Raw genomic sequence first — 23414 nt, 5'->3', positions numbered from 1 at the left:
AATTTCTATAATAATAAAATTAAATAACGTGAAGAAATAAAATTTAAGAGATCAAAGAATAGAATAAATCAAATATGATTATGGGTGATTAGCTTGCTTCGGTAATCCCTATTAACTATCGCTTCGAGTTTCTCGTTAATCAACTAGTCGCTATCCCAACAGGATCTTCCAATCTTCCACTCAAATAACGAGTTAGCAAGGATTACTTATCTTCCGACCTCACAGTTCAGAACGATTTATGGTGAAAGTGTTCAGGGATAGGTCATACCACTTTTGGGTTAATTCCCTCCTTGATGACTTCCTAGGGTTGTCAGGCCTAAGGTTTAGGTTCTTCCTTTCCCAAAAAGCTGATCCATTGAATAACCCTATAAAACAGTTAATAAATCATACCTCCACTCGCTAATCCCCCATAGAGAGATTAGTTCCTCATGGTTTTCGTAAAAAATATGGAATTAATGTAAAGAGAAAACATGATGAATGAATTGAAATGTAGATTTTAAGAAAATGCTTTGTATTAAGAACGAAGTGAATCCACAAGTTTGAACATTTCCACAAATTAGATCTCTTGAAATAAATAGGGATAACTGGAAAATAAACCTAAAACCTACAAATAAAAAAAGCTAAACTAAATTTAAAAGAAAAATTCTAAACTAAGTGAATGCTCCCTTTTACATGTGACAAAGAAGCCTATTTATAGATAACAGGTGGTCGTCATACTTAACCCACGGTTAGCTAACGTTCTCAAGCTTTAAGTTTGATATTGTCTAGACCAAAACGCTTATTGGCTAGTGTTTAATTCTCGTCCAGAGTCGATGTCGTGACACACCAAGACTTGTGTCATGGCATAGGAGATAGGAGTTAGTATACTCCTCTTGGGATATCTTCAAAGGTATGTCACGACACCCTTAGGTTGTGTCGCGACATCGAAGTTAATCTGGCAACTTCTTCATTTTGCTTTCTATGTTGTGACATTGATCATTAAATGTTCCGACATTGTGACCAGTATTGATTTATTATTGCTTCTAATGGTCTCCTGCACACTTATAAAGTTCATTAGCTCGCCCTTAGGCCTCATTCGACCCCTAAGGTCAATAAAAGACTCAATTTACACATTTTATTAACTTAAAGGAAACTTAAGAAAACATAACTAAACTTAAAGAAAATGTTTGTCTTCAAGCTCCTAAAGTGTGAAAATTAGTTTAATCTACTACACCGTATTACGACAGATCAAGTAACCACCAAATTCTAAATTTTCCAATTAGTGGTATGCGTCTAGCACGAACAGTTAGTTTTCAGTTATGTAGTGGAATTCTATAAAGTTAGAAAAATTTCGACGAAAAAATTTTATTAAGAGGGGAAGAGTTGTCACATCCCAAGTATGGTGGGTCCAAGATTTATGCATAATCTAGTAAAATAATATGTTTGACGAAGTGTAATCCGCCCATATCTTTCTTTTGGTGCATAGGTGTGCATGTATAGTAACTATCGTGTGAGTAAGTGAAGATTTTATTTTAGATTATTCTGCTATTTAAAGAGAAATATTTGGTTAAATAAAAGCTAATTGCGGTATGAGTTAACACCAAAGGTGTAGTATGTCTTGTTTGTCTGAAGTAGCCGAAGGTATAGTGTAACAATCCTTACCCGTATTCGACACCGGAATAGGGTACGAGGAATTACCAGAACACATATACTTATAAACATGTTTAACCAAGTTATAAAATTTCATTCAAATTTAAACTCTTCAAATTTTTAACATGCTTTTATAAATCTTCACGTTATAACTTCAAAATACTATATTTGTAGCAAATAGGGCTTTTGAGACCCAATACATACTCATACAATTCAATACTTCATTTCCACTTCATTTAATTCATGATTCTCATGTTCACGATTCAATTCAATTTCTCAATCCAATATACATTTCAATACCACAATAATTCATTTAATTCAAATCAAATCATTTTCAATTTCCATTTAATTCACGTACAGTTCAATTTCATTAAGTTCAATACTAATACATATTTATCGTTTAACTTAACGTCCCATTTTTGCGTCATTTTCCACTACAAGCATGAACTTAGTATTTCATTTCCTTTCCACTCCCGTTTCCTATGCATATCACATAAGATATAAACATTACACTCAACCATAGTCTCAAGCTAGTGCATTTAATCCATATACCATTCATGGCCTTACTTCATACCAAATTATATATCAAATATACCATACACATATACTACGAAACTTTATTTTCCAATATGAGCTTAGACCATGATCAATAATATACAAATGTAAGCATCATTTCTATTTCCACGTTTATCGATTATAATCGATCATATAACCAACTACACATAAATCATTCGTATATATATTTAATTTTCCTCCTCCTCCTCTCCATTCCACATCCTTAGTGTACTTAACACTCTTAGAAATAACATTTTCTATAGTTTCTTTATTCACCCTTATGTATATTCAAAGCTATCTATCCGAGTCAAGATCACTAAATTATTTTTATCTAGAGCTACAGAACTCCAAATTAATAACTGTTAATTTTTCCTGAAACTAGACTCACATATCCTCTTATCATAAAATTTTAAGAATTTTGGTTTAGGAAAATAGTACATTTTATTCTTTAAAGTTTACCGTATTATGCGGTCATGATTCGACCACTCTTCACTCAAAATGAATTATCTCATTATACAGAATTCAAATGGTGTTCTTGTTTGTTTCTATTGAAAATAGACTCATCAATAATTCTAATAATATAAATTATAACTCATAATTATTTTTGAACAATTTTAATAATTTCCAAAATCGAATAGGAATTCCAAAATCAATTTGTCCCTGTCTCACTAAAATTCAAATATCTCAAAATATATAACTCTTTTGCTTGCTATGTTTCTTTTATGTAAAAATAGACTCAGTAGGATTTTATTTCATTTCTTATTCACTCTCTAATTCTATTTTCACCATTTTTGGTGATTTTTCAAAGTCACATGATTGTTGCTGTCCAAAACTATTTTGTTGCTAATTCAACTTTTTCATAATTTCACCTTTTCACTTTCAATCACTATTCAATTCAAAATTCACTTTGCCATTTTCAAGTCAATATTCAATTCAATTCCATGCATATATTCATTATTCAATTACACTTAATCGTTACATGATCTCATGTATTTTCACTTAGTCAATTTCCCGATGAACACTTTGGAATACTAACAAATACACGGTGGATTCAGCACACAGCAACCACCCTTTGTAATCAATGAAATCCGGTGGGATCAGCACATAGCAACCACCTTATGATTAATGATACTGGTTCACATAATAGCCTACACGTAGTATTACACATGTGACCATCACTATCCGATACACGTAGTAGCCTGCACATAGTACTACACATGCGACATTTCTTTCTAGTACACGTAGTAGCCTGCACATAGTACTACACACGTGACCATCACTTTCACTTTCACATAGTGGCCAACACACAGTCCGTGCCACACATATGATCATTTCTGTCACGTCATTTGTATCCCTGTTTATTTCGAAGGTTCAATTGGGAATTTTTCACTTTTTCTCACTTTTCTTTTTCACTAATCAAAGTCAATTCTTTGTCTTTCTTGACTTATAATGACACATTTAACTTATTTAACACTCGCATTCATCAAAACAATCCTTGACTCGAACTTTAGAAAAATTACGATTTTGCCCCTAAACTTTTGTATATTTACACTTTTGCCACAAAGCTCGGAAATTGAACTTCATCTCTTATTCTTATGTTTTATGACACGTTGAACATTTTTCCCTTCTATGGCAACACGAAATTCCCACTTTAACACTTACTTATGAACATTAGGTATTTTTACCGGCTCTATCGTTTTACTCGTTTTCACTTAAAATCGCTTAGTAAAAGTTATTTAACATAATTTCTAGCTTTATATTCTACCATAAAACATCAAAATAAACACATTTCACCTATGGGTATTTTTCCAAATATAAACCCTAGGTTAAATTATTGCTAGAATAAGTTAAATCAAGTTACCGAGACTCTAAAAACGTAAAGAAAATTAAAAATGGGGTTAGAACGGACTTACAATCGACCTTGGAAGCTTGAAAACCCTAACCATGGCTTCCCCCTTGCTAATTTCGGCCATGAGGTTTAAGATGATGATTTTTGGCCTATTTTGTCTTTTTAATACTTTTTAATTACTAAATTGACAAAATGCCCCTAACTTAAAATTTTTCTATTTCACTTATCTCATGTCCATTTTTGTCCACAATTTTTTCAATGGTCTAATTACCATTTAAGGACCTTCAATTTAAAATTTCATAACAATTGGACACTTCTAACATGTAGAACTTAACTTTTGTACTTTTTACAATTTAGTCCTTTTGGCTAAATTGAGTGCCCAAACGTCGAAATTTTTGAACGAAATTTTTACGAAATTATTTTGTGAAATTGTAGATCACAAAAATATAATAAAAATAAATTTTTCCTCGTCAAATTTGTGGTCCTGAAACCACTGTTCTGACTAGCCCCAAATTCGAGCTGTTACAACTCTCACCCCTTTAGGGATTTTCGTCCTCGAAAATCTTACCATATAGTAGATTAATGATTTGCTTCCACACAGTACATTTCAAATTCACACATGATTTTGGACTTTCATATCTCTTACAGATAATCACATAGATTCATAAAAAAATCAGGATAGTGATATTTCAACATTTGAAGCTACACAAAATATTAAAAAAATTACAATCCATATAGAATGATATCAATTCTGATGATATCCCAGAAAATGTTTAGAAAGATCAATGTCACTCATAAATACTGGAATCTAAAGTAACAGAGGCAATATAACTTCACGTATATTCAACAGAACAATAACCAGTAGAAACAAAATATTAACCTCATTGGGCTTTACCGTTAATTTTCGTATTCACACAAGGGAATAATTACCAGAAAAAGACTTGACAATGTCAAACATAACCCAAACAGACCAATAATACTTTCATTTATTAATATGTTTAGCTAATGTTCTCATACGATAAGAATTCTTTTTGAGACTAAACAGTAACATATACTTCTGAAGATAATTGTACACACAATGTCTAAAAGGAATCATAGTAACTACCCAATTATAGCTACTGTATTTAGCTATTAATACAATACAAACATTATTCAATTGTCTAATTTTGTCATCAGAATTTACATTATCTCTTCACTAACAAAAATCAATCCAGAAAAGATTCTGGTTAATTCTTTCTTTAAATAACATACCTAAATAAATCATTTAATCGGATTTAACTTCTTTTGTGACAGTAACTTTGCATAACCTGAGTAGTTTTCTGAAATATCCAATATCTCTCTTTTTTTTATATTGTCTTCATTTGCTAATTCATTCACTTTTCCGACCACATTATTAATCTTTCGTACCCAACCTTCTGTAACACTACATTCGTAAGCTTATTCAACCTAAATCTTACAAATATCATTGTAACATTTTACTAATATGGGAGTGAGTCTAGTAAAGCCTTAAATTTATCTTACACATAAATGCGCATAACACATACCATCATAAATGGCCAGTTCATTGCTAATTTCACTTTCTCAAAGCATTTAATAAACATTTGCTTTTAATCACTTTTGTTCTTAACACATAATTCATATGCCAACTCAAATCACTAATTCACAATCGAAATTTCTATATAGCATCATAATCCAAATATAATAACTCATGTGCTCATATAATTATAACATTTATCAATAACAAAATGTTATACTCTTTGATCCATACCTTTACGAGTTTCAACTCATAGTCAATAAATTTTCACTCAAACATTTAAGTGTTTACTTCTATACTATCAGAATTAACTCAGTTGAAAAACATATCTGTTTCATCAAGATATTTTGTCATAAAACAATACTGATAAGGGGGTGATGGTGAGGTCATAATGCCTCTAACTTACTCTCATAGATACATATATTTATGACTTTGCATTCATCATCAATGTAATATCATATAACCACGTAGTTCATTCCAAGCAAATTAACACATCTATTTATTATGAATATTTTCTGTCACCTATAATTTTACACAATGAATTTACGTTCTCGAGCTCAATACTAATATCTAATTAAATTCCAATACTTAGCTTCCATTTTACTTACCGAAATTTATTTAATTAGAGAACGTCTTACAGAATTGAGTACTTCGTTTTCTCTATGCCATAGTATAACTATAGTCGTGCACATATTTACATATTGATGCCATAACCCAGCTATGGTCTTACACAGTAGTACATATCACACCGATGTCATATCCCGAATATGGTCTTATACGGAAATCACATATCACATGTTGCCCTGGTCCAACCATGGTCTTTTTCGTCAATTCATCACATATCACTGAACGAAAGTACTCATTCCTGTGTTCTACTCAATTTAATCTTCTAATTCAATTTCCATACTATTATAATATTCATGATTCAATAATAAAAACATAAAACAAAACATCATATTACCTCTAATTTAACAACTAAACATAAGATCCTATCATATGAACGTACCGATTTCACTTATTCAAGCAAATGTACATAAACACACATTATATCTATTTAAGTAAATTCGCTTAACATATTCACTTAATCAAATATGTTGAGCACATAGCATCATATGATCACCAACATACTTGGATGAGCTTATCACAACATAAACTTTCATTTCGTTTTTTTTTTCAACTTATGATCATCTCTTTTCATACATGAACACATACATATCACGAATTTCTATTCTTACCTTTCCAAATTCCAACATAACATGAGCATATTTCATTTATCTCAATATCATTTTCAATATTATCGAAAATAGCTCGGTTGAAAATCATCTCTGTCGTAACAAAACAATTTCGTTAGAGCTCGGAGATATCACACCATCACGAGTCATAACATGGCATGTATAGCTGGACTCACATATGTTATGTTCAGTCTGAGAACCGACTAAACCGTAGCTCTGATACCACTAAATGTAACACCCCTTACCCGTATTCGACACCAGAATAGGGTACGAGGCATTACCAGAACACATACACTTATAAACATGTTTAACCGAGTTATAAAATTTCATTCAAATTTAAACTCTTCAAATTTTTAACATGCTTTTATAAATCTTCACGTTATAACTTCAAAATACTATATTTGTAACAAATAGGGCTTTTGAGACCCAATACATACTCATGATTTTCAATACTTCATTTCCACTTCATTTAATTCATGATTCTCATGTTCACGATTCAATTCAATTTCTCAATCCAATATACATTTCAATACCACAATAATTCATTTAATTCAAATCAAATAATTTGCAATTTCCATTTAATTCACATACATTTCAATTTCATTAAGTTCAATACTAATACATATTTATCGTTTAACTTAACATCCCCTTTTTGCGTCATTTTACACTACAAGCAGAACTTAGTATTTCATTTCCTTTCCACTCCAGTTTCCTATGCATATCACATAAGATATAAACATTACACTCAACCATAGTCGCAAGCTAGTGCATTTAATCCATATACCATTCATGGCCTTACTTCATACCAAATCATATATCAAATATACCATACACATATACTACGAAACTTTATTTTCCAATATGAGCTTAGACCATGATCAATAATATACAAATGTAAGCATCATTTCTATTTCCACGTTTATCGATTATAATCGATCATATAACCAACTACACATAAATCATTCATATATATATTTAATTTTCCTCCTCCTCCTCTCCATTCCACATCCTTAGTGAACTTAACACTCTTAGAAATAACATTTTCTATAGTTTCTTTATTCACCCTTATGTATATTCAAAGCTATCTATCCGAGTCAATATCACTAAATTATTTTTATCTAGAGCTACAGAACTCCAAATTAATAAATGTTAATTTTTCCTGAAACTAGACTCACATATCCTCTTACCATAAAATTTTAAGAATTTTGGTTTAGGAAAATAGTACATTTTATTCTTTAAAGTTTACCATATTACGCAGTTTGACAGTTCTGACCACTCTTCACTCAAAATGAATTACCTCATTATACAGAATTCAAATGGTGTTTTCATTTGTTTCATTGAAAATATACTCATTAATAATTATAATCATATAAATTATAACTCATAATTATTTTTTTTACAATTTTTAATAATTTCCAAAATCAGAACAGGGGATTCTGAAATCAATTTGTCCCTGTCTCACTAAAATTCAAATATCTCAAAATATATAACTCTTTTGCTTTCTATGTTTCTTTTATGCAAAAATAGACTTACTAGGCTTTCATTTCATATCTTATTCACCCTCTAATTCTATTTCCACCATTTTTGGTGATTTTTCAAAGTCACATGATTGTTGCTGTCCAAAACTATTTTGTTGCTAATTCTACTTTTTCATAATTTCACTTTTTCACTTTCAATCACTATTCAATTCAGAATTCACTTTCCCATTCTCAAGGCAATATTCAATTCAATTCCACACATATATTCATTATTCAATTACACTTAATCGTTACATGATATCATGTATTTTCACTTAGTAAATTTCTCGATTAACACTTCGGAATAATAACAGATACACGGTGGATTCAGCATACAGCAACCACCCTTTGTAATCAATGATATCCGGTGAGATCAGAACATAGCAACCACTTTATAATTAATGATACATGTTCACATAGTAGCCTACACATAGTACTACACATGTGACCATCACTATCCGATACACGTAGTAGCCTGCACATAGTACTACACACGTGATCGAAGCTATCCGGTACGCATAGTACCCTGCACATAGTACTACACATGCTACCTATCTTTCTGGTACACGTAGTAGCCTGCACATTGTACTACACACATGACCATCACTTTCACTTTCACATAGTGGCCTACACACAGTCCGTGCCACACATGTGATCATTTCTGTCACTTCATTTGTATCCCTGTTTATTCCGAAGGTTCAACTGGGAATTTCTCACTCTTTTCTCACTTTTATTTTTCACTAATCAAAGTCAATTTTTTGTCTTTATTGACTTATAATGACACATTTAAGTTATTTAACACTCACATTCATCAAAACAGTCCTTGACTCGAACTTTGGAAAAATTATGATTTTAGCCCTAAACTTTTGCATAATTACACTTTTGCCACAAAGCTCAGAAATTAAACTTCATCTCTTATTCTTATGTTTTATGACACGTTGAAAATTTTTCCCTTCAATGGCAACACCAAATTCTCACTCTAACACTTATGAACATTAGGTATTTTTACCGATTATGTCGTTTTACTCGTTTTCACTTAAAATCGCTTAGTAAAAGTTGTTTAACATAATTTATAGCTTCATATTCTACCATAAATCATCAAAATAAACACATTTCACCTATGGGTATTTTTCCAAATATAAACTCTAGATTAAATTATTACAAGAATAAGCTAAATCAAGTTATCGGGACTCTAAAAACGTAAAGAACATTGAAAACGGGGTTAGAACGAACTTACAATCGATATTGGAAGCTTGAAAACCCTAACAATGTCTTCCCCCTTGCTAATTTCGGCCATGAGGTTGAAGATGATGATTTTTGGCCTATTTTGTCTTTTTAATACTTTTTAATTACCAAATTACCAAAATGCCCCTAACTTAAAATTTTCCTATTTCACTTATCTCATGTCTAACCAATGGTCTAATTACCATTTAAGGACCTCCAATTTAAAATTTCATAACAATTGGACACTTCTAACATGTAGAACTCAACTTTTGCACTTTTTACAGTCCTTTTGGCTAATTGAGTGCCCAAACGTCGAAATTTTCGAACGAAATTTTTATGAAATTATTTTGTGAAATTTTAGACTATAAAAATATAATAAAAATAATTTTTTTTTCTCGTAGAATTTGTGGTCCCGAAACCACTGTTCCGACTAGCCCCAAATTCAAGATGTTACATATAATATGCCTTGTTTGTTTGAAGTAATGTTCTAGTTAAGTTGTAAAGTAACATGGATAGGAACCAACTGGATAGACTAGTTTGATATCTATAATGCAGGATTCTCATTTATGTTTCTCTCGGAAACTGTAGGGCCATTAAGAAGGAAAAATTATGAAGTTTGTGACACTTTTTAAGTTCCACTATGTAGGATGGGTCATATTTATAAGTGTCAGAAGGTTTTGAAAGGGGTTCTTCTTCTTCCTTCAATACTATTCTCTGATTCTTTTCTTAAGTCTAATTGCATCTCTTCCTCGTTAAGTTTGAAGCTATGGTTCTTAGTTAATGAGTGGTTATTTCATCTCTGAGTAAGTATTACAACTCTACAAGTTAAGTTTTGAAAGGTTTAAGTCTGTAAGAGGTATATGAATAGTAATTTTTAAGTACAAGGTTTTGCATTGAGGTTATTAGTGATTGAGATGATAGTAATTTGTATGAAAATGAGTTTTAATTTGGTAATCATATATTCTGTAAGTAGTTGTTGCTGCTGGTTCGAGAAGTATATTTGAGTTTGGAGCTTCAAACTATTATAAGTAAGTATTAGGTGAGTTTCTATCCTGACTCATTTATGTGAATTTCTTAGGTAGAAGCATAAATATATATATGGGATGATGATATCTACAATAATTGGTAAGAGTATGAGTATAGTAAGGATGAGATATGGGCTATGATGATATGTATAAAGTTTTGCTAAAAAGAGTGATGATTTGGTAAGCATGCAAGTAAGGTCTGATATACGAGATGTATGAACTAGTCAAAATGTGAACAAATCTGGGTAAGTGAATGCTGAGCAAACGTTCTTTTGTGAAGCCTCTGGTACGATAATTATATTGCTAACCAGATTGGCAGATCACAGTATGAAAGGCTAGTATAAAACCATGAGGTTGTGACCCATGGCATCGTATGATATGAAAACACCCATGGTGTAGCCTCCAGTAAGATGGAAACTAGAATGGTAGATCACGATACATGATAGTATGTAAGTCCATGTGGTTGAGACCCATAGCAAGATATGTTTGTATGTGTGTTCATGATGTAGCCTTCGATAATGTGTAGATTGAATTGGCAAATCACGATACATGAAATTTATGTATAAGTCCATGAGGGAGAAACCCATGGAACCTTCTATGAAAGTTCCCCCGAATAGTAAACAGTGACTCTATATGATGTCTTTATGGCGTACTTTGTTAGGCCTTTGTGGCGTAATCTGCTAATTATGTTTGGTAAATTGTGCTTATCTTCCTTGATGGTAAGATCTGGACAAATTCTTATTGTTTTGTAATAAGTATTGCTATGATAAGGTTATGATATGTGCAAGGTGAATTTGGTTGAATTGGATCTGTGAAGTAATAGAATAAGTTTTTAAGAAATTTCTTGTAGAAAAGTGTTTATTTGTATGCTAAGAAAGGTATCCGCCATGATAATCTATTAGTGTTGAAAATGGGCATATTCATAGTGATGAGACATATAATAAAATGTTAACATGAGTTCGTTTGTGTTATGTAATTGTTGAATCTAAGTTATTTGGAATCAGCCATATATGAGTTATATTATGTCTTCTTTTAAAATCATTTGGAACCTGAGCTATTGTTATCCTAAGTTTCTAGGGTCCCAAAATAAAGTGGTATGGAATTCATTCGATTGATCTGTGCAGTATATTATTAGTGTGAGTTTGTATAGTATTAAACTAGGGTATGATTTGATTAGTAATTTGATGGTATTCTAATTAGCGTAAGTATTCGCCAAATGCATATGTATTCTCCAGTGATTAGTATTTGTGAACAACTGTTATGGAATAAGTGTATATGTTAAAAGATGGTAGGTATGAAGTGAGATCTAACAATATATTTTTTTGAGAAGTATCTATGTGATAAAGAGATTTATGAAATGTCTAGAAGGACCTTCAGTTAGTTAGTTAGGAAAAAATTGGTACATTAAGAGTATGGTAGGCAGCGTGTAAGTGTAAGCCAAAACCGAAATAGTATCCACCCAATACAGAAGTACATGGTTCAGAAGGATAGCTAGCACACAAATGTTCTTCCAATATTATAAAGTATCCGCCAAAGTATTTTGTAATAGAGCTCTCTAGGTTCTCTTGAACTTACAATGTTGTTGTTATAGGTGTTTGGTAAGAGAATGCACCAGGAGGGACGACGCAAGGAGTATGCCTAAGTAGCGCCGAAAAGAGTTATTATGCATACAATGGAAAAGTAGCATACTATAGTATTCTGCCCTAAGAGTTAGTCTTGAGTAAATGTTTGTATTTTAATGAATTGTATTCAGTTTGATGTAATATTTTATTCCTAAATTATCATGTATTTCTTTAATATTGAGTCTTTAAATGAAATAATAACTAAAATGTTTTAAGTAAGGAATGTCTGTCAATTGTTTGTTATTTTGTTTAAGTATTGTATGTTGTAACACTTGAGATTCGGACCCCGTGAATCAGGTTGGGTTGAGGGTGTTACACTAAATATAGACTTGGTATATAAGTATGGTTACTTATTTTAGAGCTAAAATGAGATTGAGATGGTTACTTAATTGTCATGTAATGATATGTTATCATTTAGTACATTGCAAGTTTGATGATATATCAAGCTCACCTTGTTGTTATGTTGTGATATGTTAGGCAAACTTGGTCATGTGTAATAGTTTAATATGTATAATGGTTCATTGAGGTAAGTTAATTGTTTAAATACATATGAACTTACTAAGCATGCGTAATGCTTACCCTATTATTTTCTTTTTTTTGTAGATTTTGATTTGTGGAACGTGTTGATCAAATCCTCAAGGAGCTTACACTATCCATCTCCCGATTCAGTAGACTTTTGATCGCTTGAACTCAATTATGTGTGACATGTACTTAGGAGTTCCAAGTTATTTATAATATTAAGCATTTTTTGAGACATAGTTGAATATGAACTCTTATGGTAATGACAATTTGCTCATATTCATGGATTGAATGTTATATAGTATACATATATGGATTGGAAATCAAAATGAGTAGGGTATGAATGGTATAAGTAGCTTGTATGGCTTGTAATGGTTCATATGTACAAGTATTAGTGCTAATGTGGCATATTGGTTAGATGTTTGGGAGGATGATGTATGATATGTTTTGGCATGGTTTTAGGATGTTTTGAACAGGTTTAAATGTTGCTAATTGCACTTTTTTTACTACCTTTAAGAGTTGGTTTCAAAACAAACACCAAATGGCCTATTTTTGCACCAAATAGATTCATTATCCCGACATCGATCTCCCCTCGTTGCAACGTCGGCCAACAATTTGTGTCTTCCCAGCGCCAAGTGGTCTGACGTCATGATGTGACAAACTGTTTGGTGACATCTCGACATGGAGGAAGTCACATCACGATGTCATTCTAAAATTTTGAATTCTTTATAATTTGGTCCTTGCTCGATCCCGGGTCAACTTTAGAGCTCACTAAGCCCATATAAGACTCGAGAAAAATTTTAAATTATATTGAATGATCGATATGATTGAATTATCAAACTTTTGTCTCAAGTTATCTGTTAAATGTCTGTAGTTCATCCGTTTTGTATTGTAGCACTCTGTAGCTTAGTCTCGGCGATCAATTCGGCAAGAGATGTTACACAACTATTTGAAATTGATCATTTAAGTCAACCCTCTATTAACTTGCTAATAGACTTCAATACATGCCATTAAGTCACGATTCCAAATATATTTTGATAAGGTACACCATTAGTCATCCAATTATTAGTAAATTTTTGTTTTGGTCACTCAATGACGAAAATTTACAAAATGATTACTAATGGGCCGAAGACATGGCAAATTAACTCATAGGCTTTATAGCTAATCGGTCCCTAAACTATAACTAAAATATTAAATTGGTACTTTTAGATTTTTTTTAATAGTAAATCCAAAAAAATTTAAAATTACTAGAAATTTCTATAAGAAAAGGTTGAAAGTTCATAATTTAGTTTTGTTTTTTTTAATTATAGAAGTATTTTAAAATCTTGCAATTATGCAAAAAAATATTATAATAAAAATTCACCAAATTCTAAAAGGTTTTTTTTTTTTAAATGCTTGAAATTACATTGGTCGGTTGCATGATTTTTTAGATCCAAGTTTGTTTGTTAGTTTGTTTTGTTTTGCTCTTTTTTGTTGTTGTTGGTACTTATTTTGAAAGTAAGTTAAAGATGATGAACATGATTGGATCACAATTTTTCTTTTTTGCTTGATGGATAATCCAATTTATGCCATATCTTTACAGTTTTACATCATGTTATTATGACCATCATGTTAAATACGTTTGAGAACTCACCTAGATTTAGAAGAATATCTTTGAAGAAGCAATGCATAATGTTAGAATGCCAAAAACACTACTTGGCCAATTAAATCAAAAGCTTGTGATGTTCACAAGTATTACGAGAAACAAAATTAATATATATATATATATATATATATATATACCTAGTTTAATAACCTTTGTTTATCTCTAATGAAGTTTTAAGATTTATATTTACTTAATTTTATATAATTCATTATGCTCTATCATGATAAAATTTTTCGAGAATAATTTCTAATAAATTAAAAACAATCTTATTTTGATAAATCTCATTTATTTGTCATGGCATTGTTAGAGTTTAAAACTAAAATCATTACTGCTTTAAAAAACAGGATAAACAAAATAAAAATATATATATGAAAGTGTGAATAGAAATTACAATAATGTAAATTGAAAAACAAAAAATCAGAAAATTAGCAGTTGAAACAAAGATTTGATTTGAAAAATTATAGAACCCAATTTTAATTCAATTTTAAATAGGTAAATAACCAAATTATAAGTAACGATGGGTATAGTTTATTTCTTTATTTCAACTGCTAATTTGAAGAGATAGATCAATCTTTCACAAATATCCATGATGGTAATTTTCTTCATTTAATAGAAAGCCAATCATGCTCTAATCCACTGCTAATTAACTTTTCCCGCGTTACGGCGTACGTATGCAATGCTCTTTGTCTTAAAAAAAAAATTGTAGACAAATGCTTTCGATTCAATCCCCATTTGATTAAAATGAATTAATTCTACCAAAATAAAAATAAAAATGAATTAAAAAGAACCTTACTGTTGAGGATTTGGAAATAATTTTTTAGAAAAAACCGAATAAGAAAAGAAAAAGAAAAGCATGGAGGCAAGGAGCATCTTTTTGTTTTAGTAGTTTTCTTAGGCTGAATGAATAGTGAACTGTTTTGTTTCATCGAATATTTGTTGTTCTCTCTTTATTGCAATTTCCCAGCACTTCTTTTTCTTCATTTCTCTCAATCTACTTTTGTCTCCATACAAAGTTGAGAAGCCCCTGAGCATTTGATCCCTTCACGGTTAGCTTTCTAAGATAACTCTTTCCAGCTAATTTTATTCTACAATTTGTCTTTGATCCCATGCTGTCTTATTTTAATCTCAGTTTCTGTGTATTTTAGAAACTGGGTTGCTTTTCTTTTTACATATGGCTCAGATTTTATGGGGTGTTTTTTTATATAATCATTTTCTAACTTTCCATGCTTATGGGACTTTAGTTTATATCGTTTGATGTAAATTTATTAACCATGACTTTAATAATATTTTATAGTTTGGTTTCCTTTTAATGGGAGTTATCTGTGGCAATCACAGCTTATTTGATTCCAAAGGGAGGAATCTAACTTTTTTTTTTTTTTTGTTAGCCTTGTGATTACTGGAAACTGATATCTAGTTATAAAATTTATGAAATAAGACTAGTGATTGTTGGATTCGATTTCAGTCTGGATTGGATCTTAAATTGTCTTTTATTGCTTTTTTTATTGCAGGGTTTTGGTGGGAGCTGTTAAGGGTTGTTTATTCTAATGGGGAAAGGTTCAAAAAACAACTGCAAGTCAGCATCCCACAAGCTCTTCAAGGACAAGGCAAAGAACCGGGTGGATGATCTTCAGGGGATGTTCTTGGATCTGCAGTTTGCGAGGAAGGAGAGCCGTGGCGTTGATGTTGCAGTCCTTGAGGAGCAACTCCATCAGATGCTCCGTGAATGGAAAGCTGAGCTCAATGAACCTTCTCCAGCTTCTTCATTGCAACAAGTTAGGACTGCATTCATTGGTTTAATTTGAATTACATGTATAAATTTATGTCAGTGTGAGTTTGTGTGAATTGTGGTTTGTATATTGTTAGAAGGATTTGGTTTGGCTCTTAGAAAAGGTAACTAAGATCAATTCTTTTTAGTTATGATCTCAAGGGGTGAAAATACTGTCCGAAATGTGTGGTCCTGAATTGATGATCCTCTGATGATTTACAGGGTGGGAGTCTTGGTTCATTTTCATCGGACATTTGTCGCCTGTTGCAGCTTTGCGAGGAGGAAGATGATGCAACTAGCATATTAGCTGTGCCAAAGCCTGAGCCTAATGATCAAAGCCTGCAAGTAGGAGATACTGCTGCCTCCCAAGAGGTGATTTCTCTTTTTCATTGGATTCTTTGCCTAATGATCAAAGCCTGCAGAAAATCTTTGTAGAAATTGAGTTTCTTGTTATAAATTGATCAGTGCTTAGTAGACTATTCTCGTTAGTGCAAAACGCAAATAGTCATTAGTTTCATTGTATCTAATTTGCTTGAAACTCTTTTGCACACCGAATATATGGGGATGAATATAACTTTAAAGATAGTGGATTGATACACGGCTTGGAGCCTTGTCCTATTTCTTCATTTTCTATTCGAATTCCGTTTGTGTATTTGAGATTTTCCTCACCGGAGATTTGTACTAATATTTTTAACCAGCAGGATACATGATATTTTATTAGAGCATTAAGTATGTTTCATTGATTGCACACTCGATGAATAGGAACACAGGTATAGCGAGTGGATTTCATTCTAAGTTATCTTCACACAGCACCAATAATCTCTTCTAATGAACATTTCTACCCTGTAATCTTCTTGTTAACATTTAGTTTTTAATTTATATCAATGTAATTGAGGTAAATTATTTTTCCTTTAAAATTGCCACTGATCTAATTGAGCCAATTTAGATGTTGATAGTATAGTTGGTTACTTTATAGATGCCTATCAAGTGGATTGCTTTACTGCCATCTTACTTTATGGGGATTAAATGATAAGACTGAGCTGGCTTGTTAGTCACATAGAGTGGGGGTGTGCAGTTTGGAATTATCATATGTGCAGATAAGGGGGACCAAGCTTCTGCCTACAGGGCCTGAGTGGAGTGACCTAGAATGTGCTTCAGGGCTGCATTTTAAGGTAGGGTTGGCAAGCTTGAGAAGTCGATGAAAATTTTCCCTAATTTTATTTGTTTACTTTCTTCATGTTAAGCTTTATTCGTACTTTAAAAACTAGATCTTGATTTGAGCTTACTGGGGCTTTAATCTACTTTGTCTTGTTTGTACTTTTGCATTAAAATGTAATCTTTTCTAGATCAGAAGTTTATCTCCTTTGTTTTTTTATTAATTATATTTAATGTATGAGTTCCCATTTTTCTTTGACATGTTATCATGTTGAGAAAGGCATTCACTTGCAAGATTTATAATCAATATGTTTTTACAGCTTTATGCTGTGAATCAGGGGCAACATGAGTGTGGCTTTCCATTAGTTGATCAATGCAAAGAGTCACCTTCACAAGTGTGTACCATGTCAATTAACAGCTTGGAAGGGGCTACTCAATTGGAGTACCATCAGTTTGATTTGGATCAGGATTTTGAGCATTTCTACACTGGTTATAACGGTACAGAGTTCTGTAGGGAGGATGATGCCATGCCTCGTACTTATAGCTATCTGCCAAGTATATGCCCATCGCCATCCGCATTCTTAGGTCCAAAGTGTGCACTTTGGGATTGTCCAAGACCTGCTCAAGGGTTGGGTGGGTGTCTGGACTTCTGTAGTAGCTTTCATGCCGCTTTAGCAATGAATGAAGGGCCCCCTGGAATGGGCCCAGTTCTGCGACCTGGTGGCATTGGTCTCAAGGATGGTCTGCTCTTTGCTGCTCTCAGTGCAAAGACACAAGGGAAAGATGTGGGTATACCAGAATGTCAGGGAGCTGCTACTGCAAAGTCTCCATGGAATGCTCCTGGTATGTCTTATCAGCAATTCTTTACTCGGTTCTATCGACAACTTTTATTAGTGGCAAGAGAATATATTCTCTAAGCATACACTATGTTCTTTATGACTTTGGTTAAATTAATTAATTTTCTGCTGTGATTGCAGAGCTCTTTGACCTTTTGGTTCTTGATGGTGAATCAATTAGGGAGTGGCTCTTTTTCGATAAGCCTCGAAGAGCATTTGAAAGTGGGAACAGAAAGCAGAGGTCTTTGCCGGATTACAATGGGCGTGGCTGGCACGAGTCGAGAAAGCAAGTCATGAATGAATTCGGAGGACTGAAGAGATCATACTACATGGATCCACAGCCACTAAACCATTTTGAGTGGCATCTTTACGAATACGAGATCAATAAATGTGATGCTTGTGCCTTGTATCGGTTGGAATTGAAGCTTGTTGATGGAAAGAAAAGTGCGAAGGGAAAACCAGTGAATGATACAGTTTCCTATCCGCATAAACATATGGGAAAGCTCCCCGACGGGTTCCCTTCTGAAAATAAGTGCTGTGTCAAAGGAAGGACAAAGGTTAATGCTAAGATTGGTGTTGGGAATTTTTTTTCCACTCCAAATGCAGTGGTACCAACGAGTGAGAAGTTCGAGTACGGCCCGAGTGTGCAGTATGACTATGGGGGCAGCTATTATCTAACATAATATAAGGAATGCGGATTTGTATACGTCTGCTGAAGCATTTACAGTCATAGAAGGGGTGGAGATTATGCATTTTTAGTAGTCTCTTTTTCTGGTTGATTATCAGAAAACCAAATCAAGCACTTATTTTTGGTGACCATAAATTTGTACAGTTAATTTGCACTTCAAAACAAGCAGTCCGTAGATCATCTCTCACATGCCATATTAGACGATCCAACCTTTGGAAGAAGGTTACTAGCAGCAGAAATAACTGTTTTTACATCAGTGCATTACTATACCCATTGAGTCATAGTAACCAATGGCAGCTAATTTTCTTTTCTAGACCTTTGATATTGTATGCTAAATCTTTCAGTTTCTCATGAAAGAAATTTTTTTTTTTCGTAACTGAGTTACAATAAAATATATTTTGATTCAATGAGTGTTTGATGCTTTCTCATGTTATAATTTCAATTAAATGTAAGTTTTTTAATGTGGTTAATAGGGACGTTATTACTAAAAAATTACTATATAACATTTGGTATATATTAAAAATTAATATAATTAATTTAGTACAATCATCATTTTTCTAATAAACGAATGTTACTTTATAAAATTATTATTAATAAATATTTGAATTAAATATTTAATAATAATATTTTCAATAATCTTTATTATTAGAAAATATTTCAATCAACCCATAATGTATAATCTTTTATGTTCTAATTGAATTTGTTACATGAATACATTTGAAAAACAATTTGTATATTCACTCAATATTATGAAAATGTATAATTTACAAAGGAATAATTTTCGTACAATGACAATGAAGTTTTAGACTCTACAAGTAGGGTTAGAGGGTAGACAAGTGTCCTATAGGAGGTATAGTAAAATGTTAAAAAATTACTAAAAAAAAGGAAACACAACAATTTTTTTAAGGATGCTTGTGAAATAAATAAAAAAGTACATTGTTAGTATACCAAATACTAACCCATTTTAAAATGTGCTCATGAAAAATATATTTTGTTATAAAATAAAAGGATAGAAAGTAGAGAACAAAGAGAATGAGAAAGTAAAAGAGAGCATATTTTATTGATCAATCGAATATTTACAAAATTTCTCAAATGTTTCTATTTATAGGCATAAGAAGTATAAATGAAGTAGAGATCTACTTCTAATGACTATAAAAATTTAAAGTACATCAAAACTTATCTTGATCTTGATGGACATCCACTTAATAATATATTCATAACACTCCCCTTGGATGTCCATTGGTGGATAATGTGTCTCGTTAAAAACTTACTAATATAAAAACCTTGTGGGAAAAAAATCCTAATGAAAGAAAAAGAGTACACATATCTATAATATGCATATTATGCTGCCTTACTAAAAACCTTACTAGGAAAACTCAATAGGACAAAACCTTACTAGGAAAAAGAGTATAGCGCTATTGACTCCCCCTCATGAAATCATCACATACTTTCTCATATTCTACGTACTCAATCTTGAATACTAGTTTTTCAAATGATTATTTGAATGTATTTGTTAAGCATTTACATCACCATTCTTTTGAAAGTCATGAGTGAGGAAAAATTTGGGGGAAATATATTTTGGTCTCTTCAAGAGTTTTAACAATAATCATAATAAACTTTAATCATGATTCTTCTATAAAACACAAATATGTATTTTGGATCATTTTATAATCCTCCTTCAACTACTATTCACTAAGTCAAATTTACCACATACGTTCAAATTATTTTAATTCATATAAATGAACAATTTCACGAGAATTTTAATATGCTTTTAGCGTCCTAAATCCTTCAATGATTTTAATATAAACTTTACTATATAGTAGTTCATAAAAGGTTGTAACAACAACCATTAGATGCAAGTTAAATCTTTTATGAATTGTCAAAATAATATATCTAAGGGTTATTACTTCCACCACAAAAGAATATTATTTTTTTCATAATCAATTCGAACTTGGAGAAAAGCTTCATATTTTATTTTGCTTTTACAAAACTACTTCATTTATACCTTTAGATATTTGGATTCTTGGTCTACAAACTCCACGAATTTAATTGTACTTGAGATCGTCTTTCTATTTTGATGATTTATTTTATATCTATATTTCTCAATAAATTTATTCAAGATCCTCATTTTATTTCATTATTTCAATAATAATATTGCATTCAAAATCATTGTTGCCACTTTTATTATTCGGTTTCACATTTTTTCGAATTGACATAACTTATCGAGATCTCTTATTATTTTAATCTTCATATTCAAGTACCTAAATCTCTTCTAGAGTTTTACTTATTAGTTATGTCTTGGGTCTCTTCGGAACACATGCCTCTACTATATGACCATTTAAAAGAATTTTCATCTTTGGAACCAATGAATCTATTATTTATTCTAACTGATTGTCCTATTGGGACTTTGATTCCAATTAAGATATTAGATGGTATATAACACTTTGTTATTCTCATCAAGTTTGTAAAAACATTTGACAGTTAACTTGTAATGAGTTATCCTTGTTAAACTTTTGGTTAAAAATACTCTCCCCAAACTCATTGCAAGTTATTATTGTTGGAAAAAACGGGTTTGAAAAACGCAACAGAAAATAAATTTAGGGAAAAACTAGAGTTTTAAAAAAAATTCCAATACAAGATGTTGGTTTTGATATCTAAAGTAATAAACACTTGATCAAAATTGTATCTTTTTTATTCACCTAGGATGAGCCTTCGACCAAGTAGTTTTCTCCGTTATCCTCAAGCTCATGTCTGCCGAGTGTGGGCTCGCTTCGAATCAGAAAATTTTTCACAAAAATTACCAATGGGGTAATTTTATAATTTCTCTAAACTTTTAGGTCTAGTTGTAAATCAAAAAAATATCTTTAGAAATTTTCTTGAATATTCTCTTTAGAGAATTTTCTCTCTACAACTTTCTCTCGAATTCAAATGTGTGTAAATAATGACTCAATGCTCTCTTTATATAGAGAGAGTTTAGGCATCTTGTAACTCATCAAAAGAATAATCATTTAAAGTAGATGAGTTATAAGTTACCTTAGGATCATTGATGGCCATAAGGCATAAGTTGGCTACTTCATCATCAGATGAATCTTCACCACTCCAAGCAGCAACATAGGCCTTTTGTTTGCTAGACCCCTTCTTTTTAAGTTGAGGACAATCATACTTGATGTGTCTTGGTTTCTTGCACTCATAGCAGCAAATAATAGGATATTTCTTCTTGGTAGATTTAAGCTTAAGTGCTTCCTTTTTTTTTTTTGAAATTCTCTTCCTTTGTTGAACCTCATGAATATTTTGAATCTTCTAGCAAACATCTTCATCTCTTTATATTTATCCACCTCTTCACTTGATTCATTATCGTTATTAGTGGTGGAATTTAGAGCTTTACCAACATTCTTCTTCATAATTCTTTCTTCTTCACTCCCTTTGTTAAGTCTCATATCATGTGTAAGCAAAGAATCGATAAGTTCATCGAGGAAGAGTGATTTGAGATCTTTTGATTCTTCTATTGCCTTCACTTTAGCTTTTCAAGACGTTGGGAGACTATTGAACATCTTCTTCACCATCTCTTTCTTGGGATAGATCTTCCCAAGGGCTTTGAGACCATTGATGATGTGGCTGAAGTGATCGGACATCTCCTTGATTCCTTCTTTCGATTTTTCTTTAAACAACTCATAGTCAAGGGCGAGAAGACTTATCTTGGACTCCTTAACTCTACTTGTCCCTTCATGGGTAACTTCAAGCTTGTCTCATATTTCTTTAGTATTGTTGCACAATGAGACTCTATTCTACTCATTCACACCAAGAGCACAAAATAGAGTGTGCATAGCTTTTGTATTTAATTGTATCTTCTTGATATCATTGTTATCTCATTCACTCTATTCCTTTGGGACAATAACACCTTCGACCCTCTTCATTGGAATGAATGGTCCATTTGTAATTATCCTCCAAACTTCATAATTATTGGCTTGGATGAATAGTTTCATTCTTGTTCTCCAATATGAGTAGTTGGAAACATTAAATAAAAGAGGCCTCATGGTGGAATGCCCTTCTCCCAATATGGTGGAATTTAGCTCGAAAGTGGATGTTATTTTGTGGAATGAGTCGATGGTCATTTAAGCTTCTTCGAAGATCTTCTCTTGGTTGTTATACCGTCTTTAAAGGCTAACTCTGATACCAATTATTAGCTCGAAAGGATCAACTCGAGATCAATGATAGGGAGGATAAATCAGCCTTTGAGAAGTTGTGATGGAAGCAACAAAAATTATGCAACAAAGAACACAATGATTTATAGTGGTTCAGCCCCAATTGCCTACTCCACTACCTTAGCTTTCCACAACTAAGGATTTTCCCAAAATCACTAATTTAGCAACCTTTGAGGACAAGGTTTAACCTTACAATATCTCTTAACACTTATGCCCCAAAATCTTAAGATACAACTCCCTTAAGGTTTCTACCCAAACCTTAAGAATAAACCCTCTCTCAAAAGAGATACAAATAAGCAAACAAAGAAAACAATCCTCACAAGATCAGGATGTTTGCTAACTAAGCATAAATACAAAGAAGAACACTTGAGCTACATGAATACAATGAAAACTCACAAGTGTCTACAAGAAAATGTA

At 31.9% G+C, this 23414-nt stretch overlaps 1 protein-coding gene across 2 annotated transcripts; it reads left to right on the top strand.

Moving 5' to 3' along the window:
• Positions 1 to 15146: 15146 nt before the first annotated feature.
• On the top strand, positions 15147 to 19202 carry LOC105773871 (transcription factor VOZ1). 2 transcript variants are annotated; one of them, XM_052632925.1, is made up of 5 exons: positions 15147 to 15397; positions 15860 to 16123; positions 16339 to 16488; positions 17610 to 18114; positions 18249 to 19202. In XM_052632925.1, the coding sequence occupies exons 2-5, from the start codon at positions 15896 to 15898 to the stop codon at positions 18788 to 18790; spliced, it is 1425 nt and encodes a 474-aa protein (XP_052488885.1). In that variant the 5' UTR covers positions 15147 to 15397; positions 15860 to 15895; the 3' UTR covers positions 18791 to 19202. The 2 variants fall into 2 exon arrangements, with proteins under 2 accessions (XP_052488885.1, XP_012451500.1); XM_012596046.2 differs by having other exon boundaries at positions 15149 to 15397; positions 17592 to 18114.
• The last annotated feature ends 4212 nt before the right edge of the window (positions 19203 to 23414 follow it).

This window comes from Gossypium raimondii, chromosome 6 (assembly GCF_025698545.1).
Source record: "Gossypium raimondii isolate GPD5lz chromosome 6, ASM2569854v1, whole genome shotgun sequence".
NCBI lineage: Eukaryota > Viridiplantae > Streptophyta > Magnoliopsida > Malvales > Malvaceae > Gossypium > Gossypium raimondii.
The sequence above is the reverse complement of the archived record's forward strand: the minus strand, read 5'-3'. Positions and strand labels throughout refer to the sequence as shown.

Excerpts from the sequence above, each read along its gene's own strand:
- LOC105773871 (XM_012596046.2), top strand. The coding sequence starts at position 15,896 with ATGGGGAAAGGTTCAAAAAACAACTGCAAGTCAGCATCCCACAAGCTC. Across the intron at positions 16,489-17,591 it reads ATACTGCTGCCTCCCAAGAG|CTTTATGCTGTGAATCAGGG; the intron begins GTGATTTCTCTT and ends ATGTTTTTACAG. Across the intron at positions 18,115-18,248 it reads GTCTCCATGGAATGCTCCTG|AGCTCTTTGACCTTTTGGTT; the intron begins GTATGTCTTATC and ends CTGTGATTGCAG.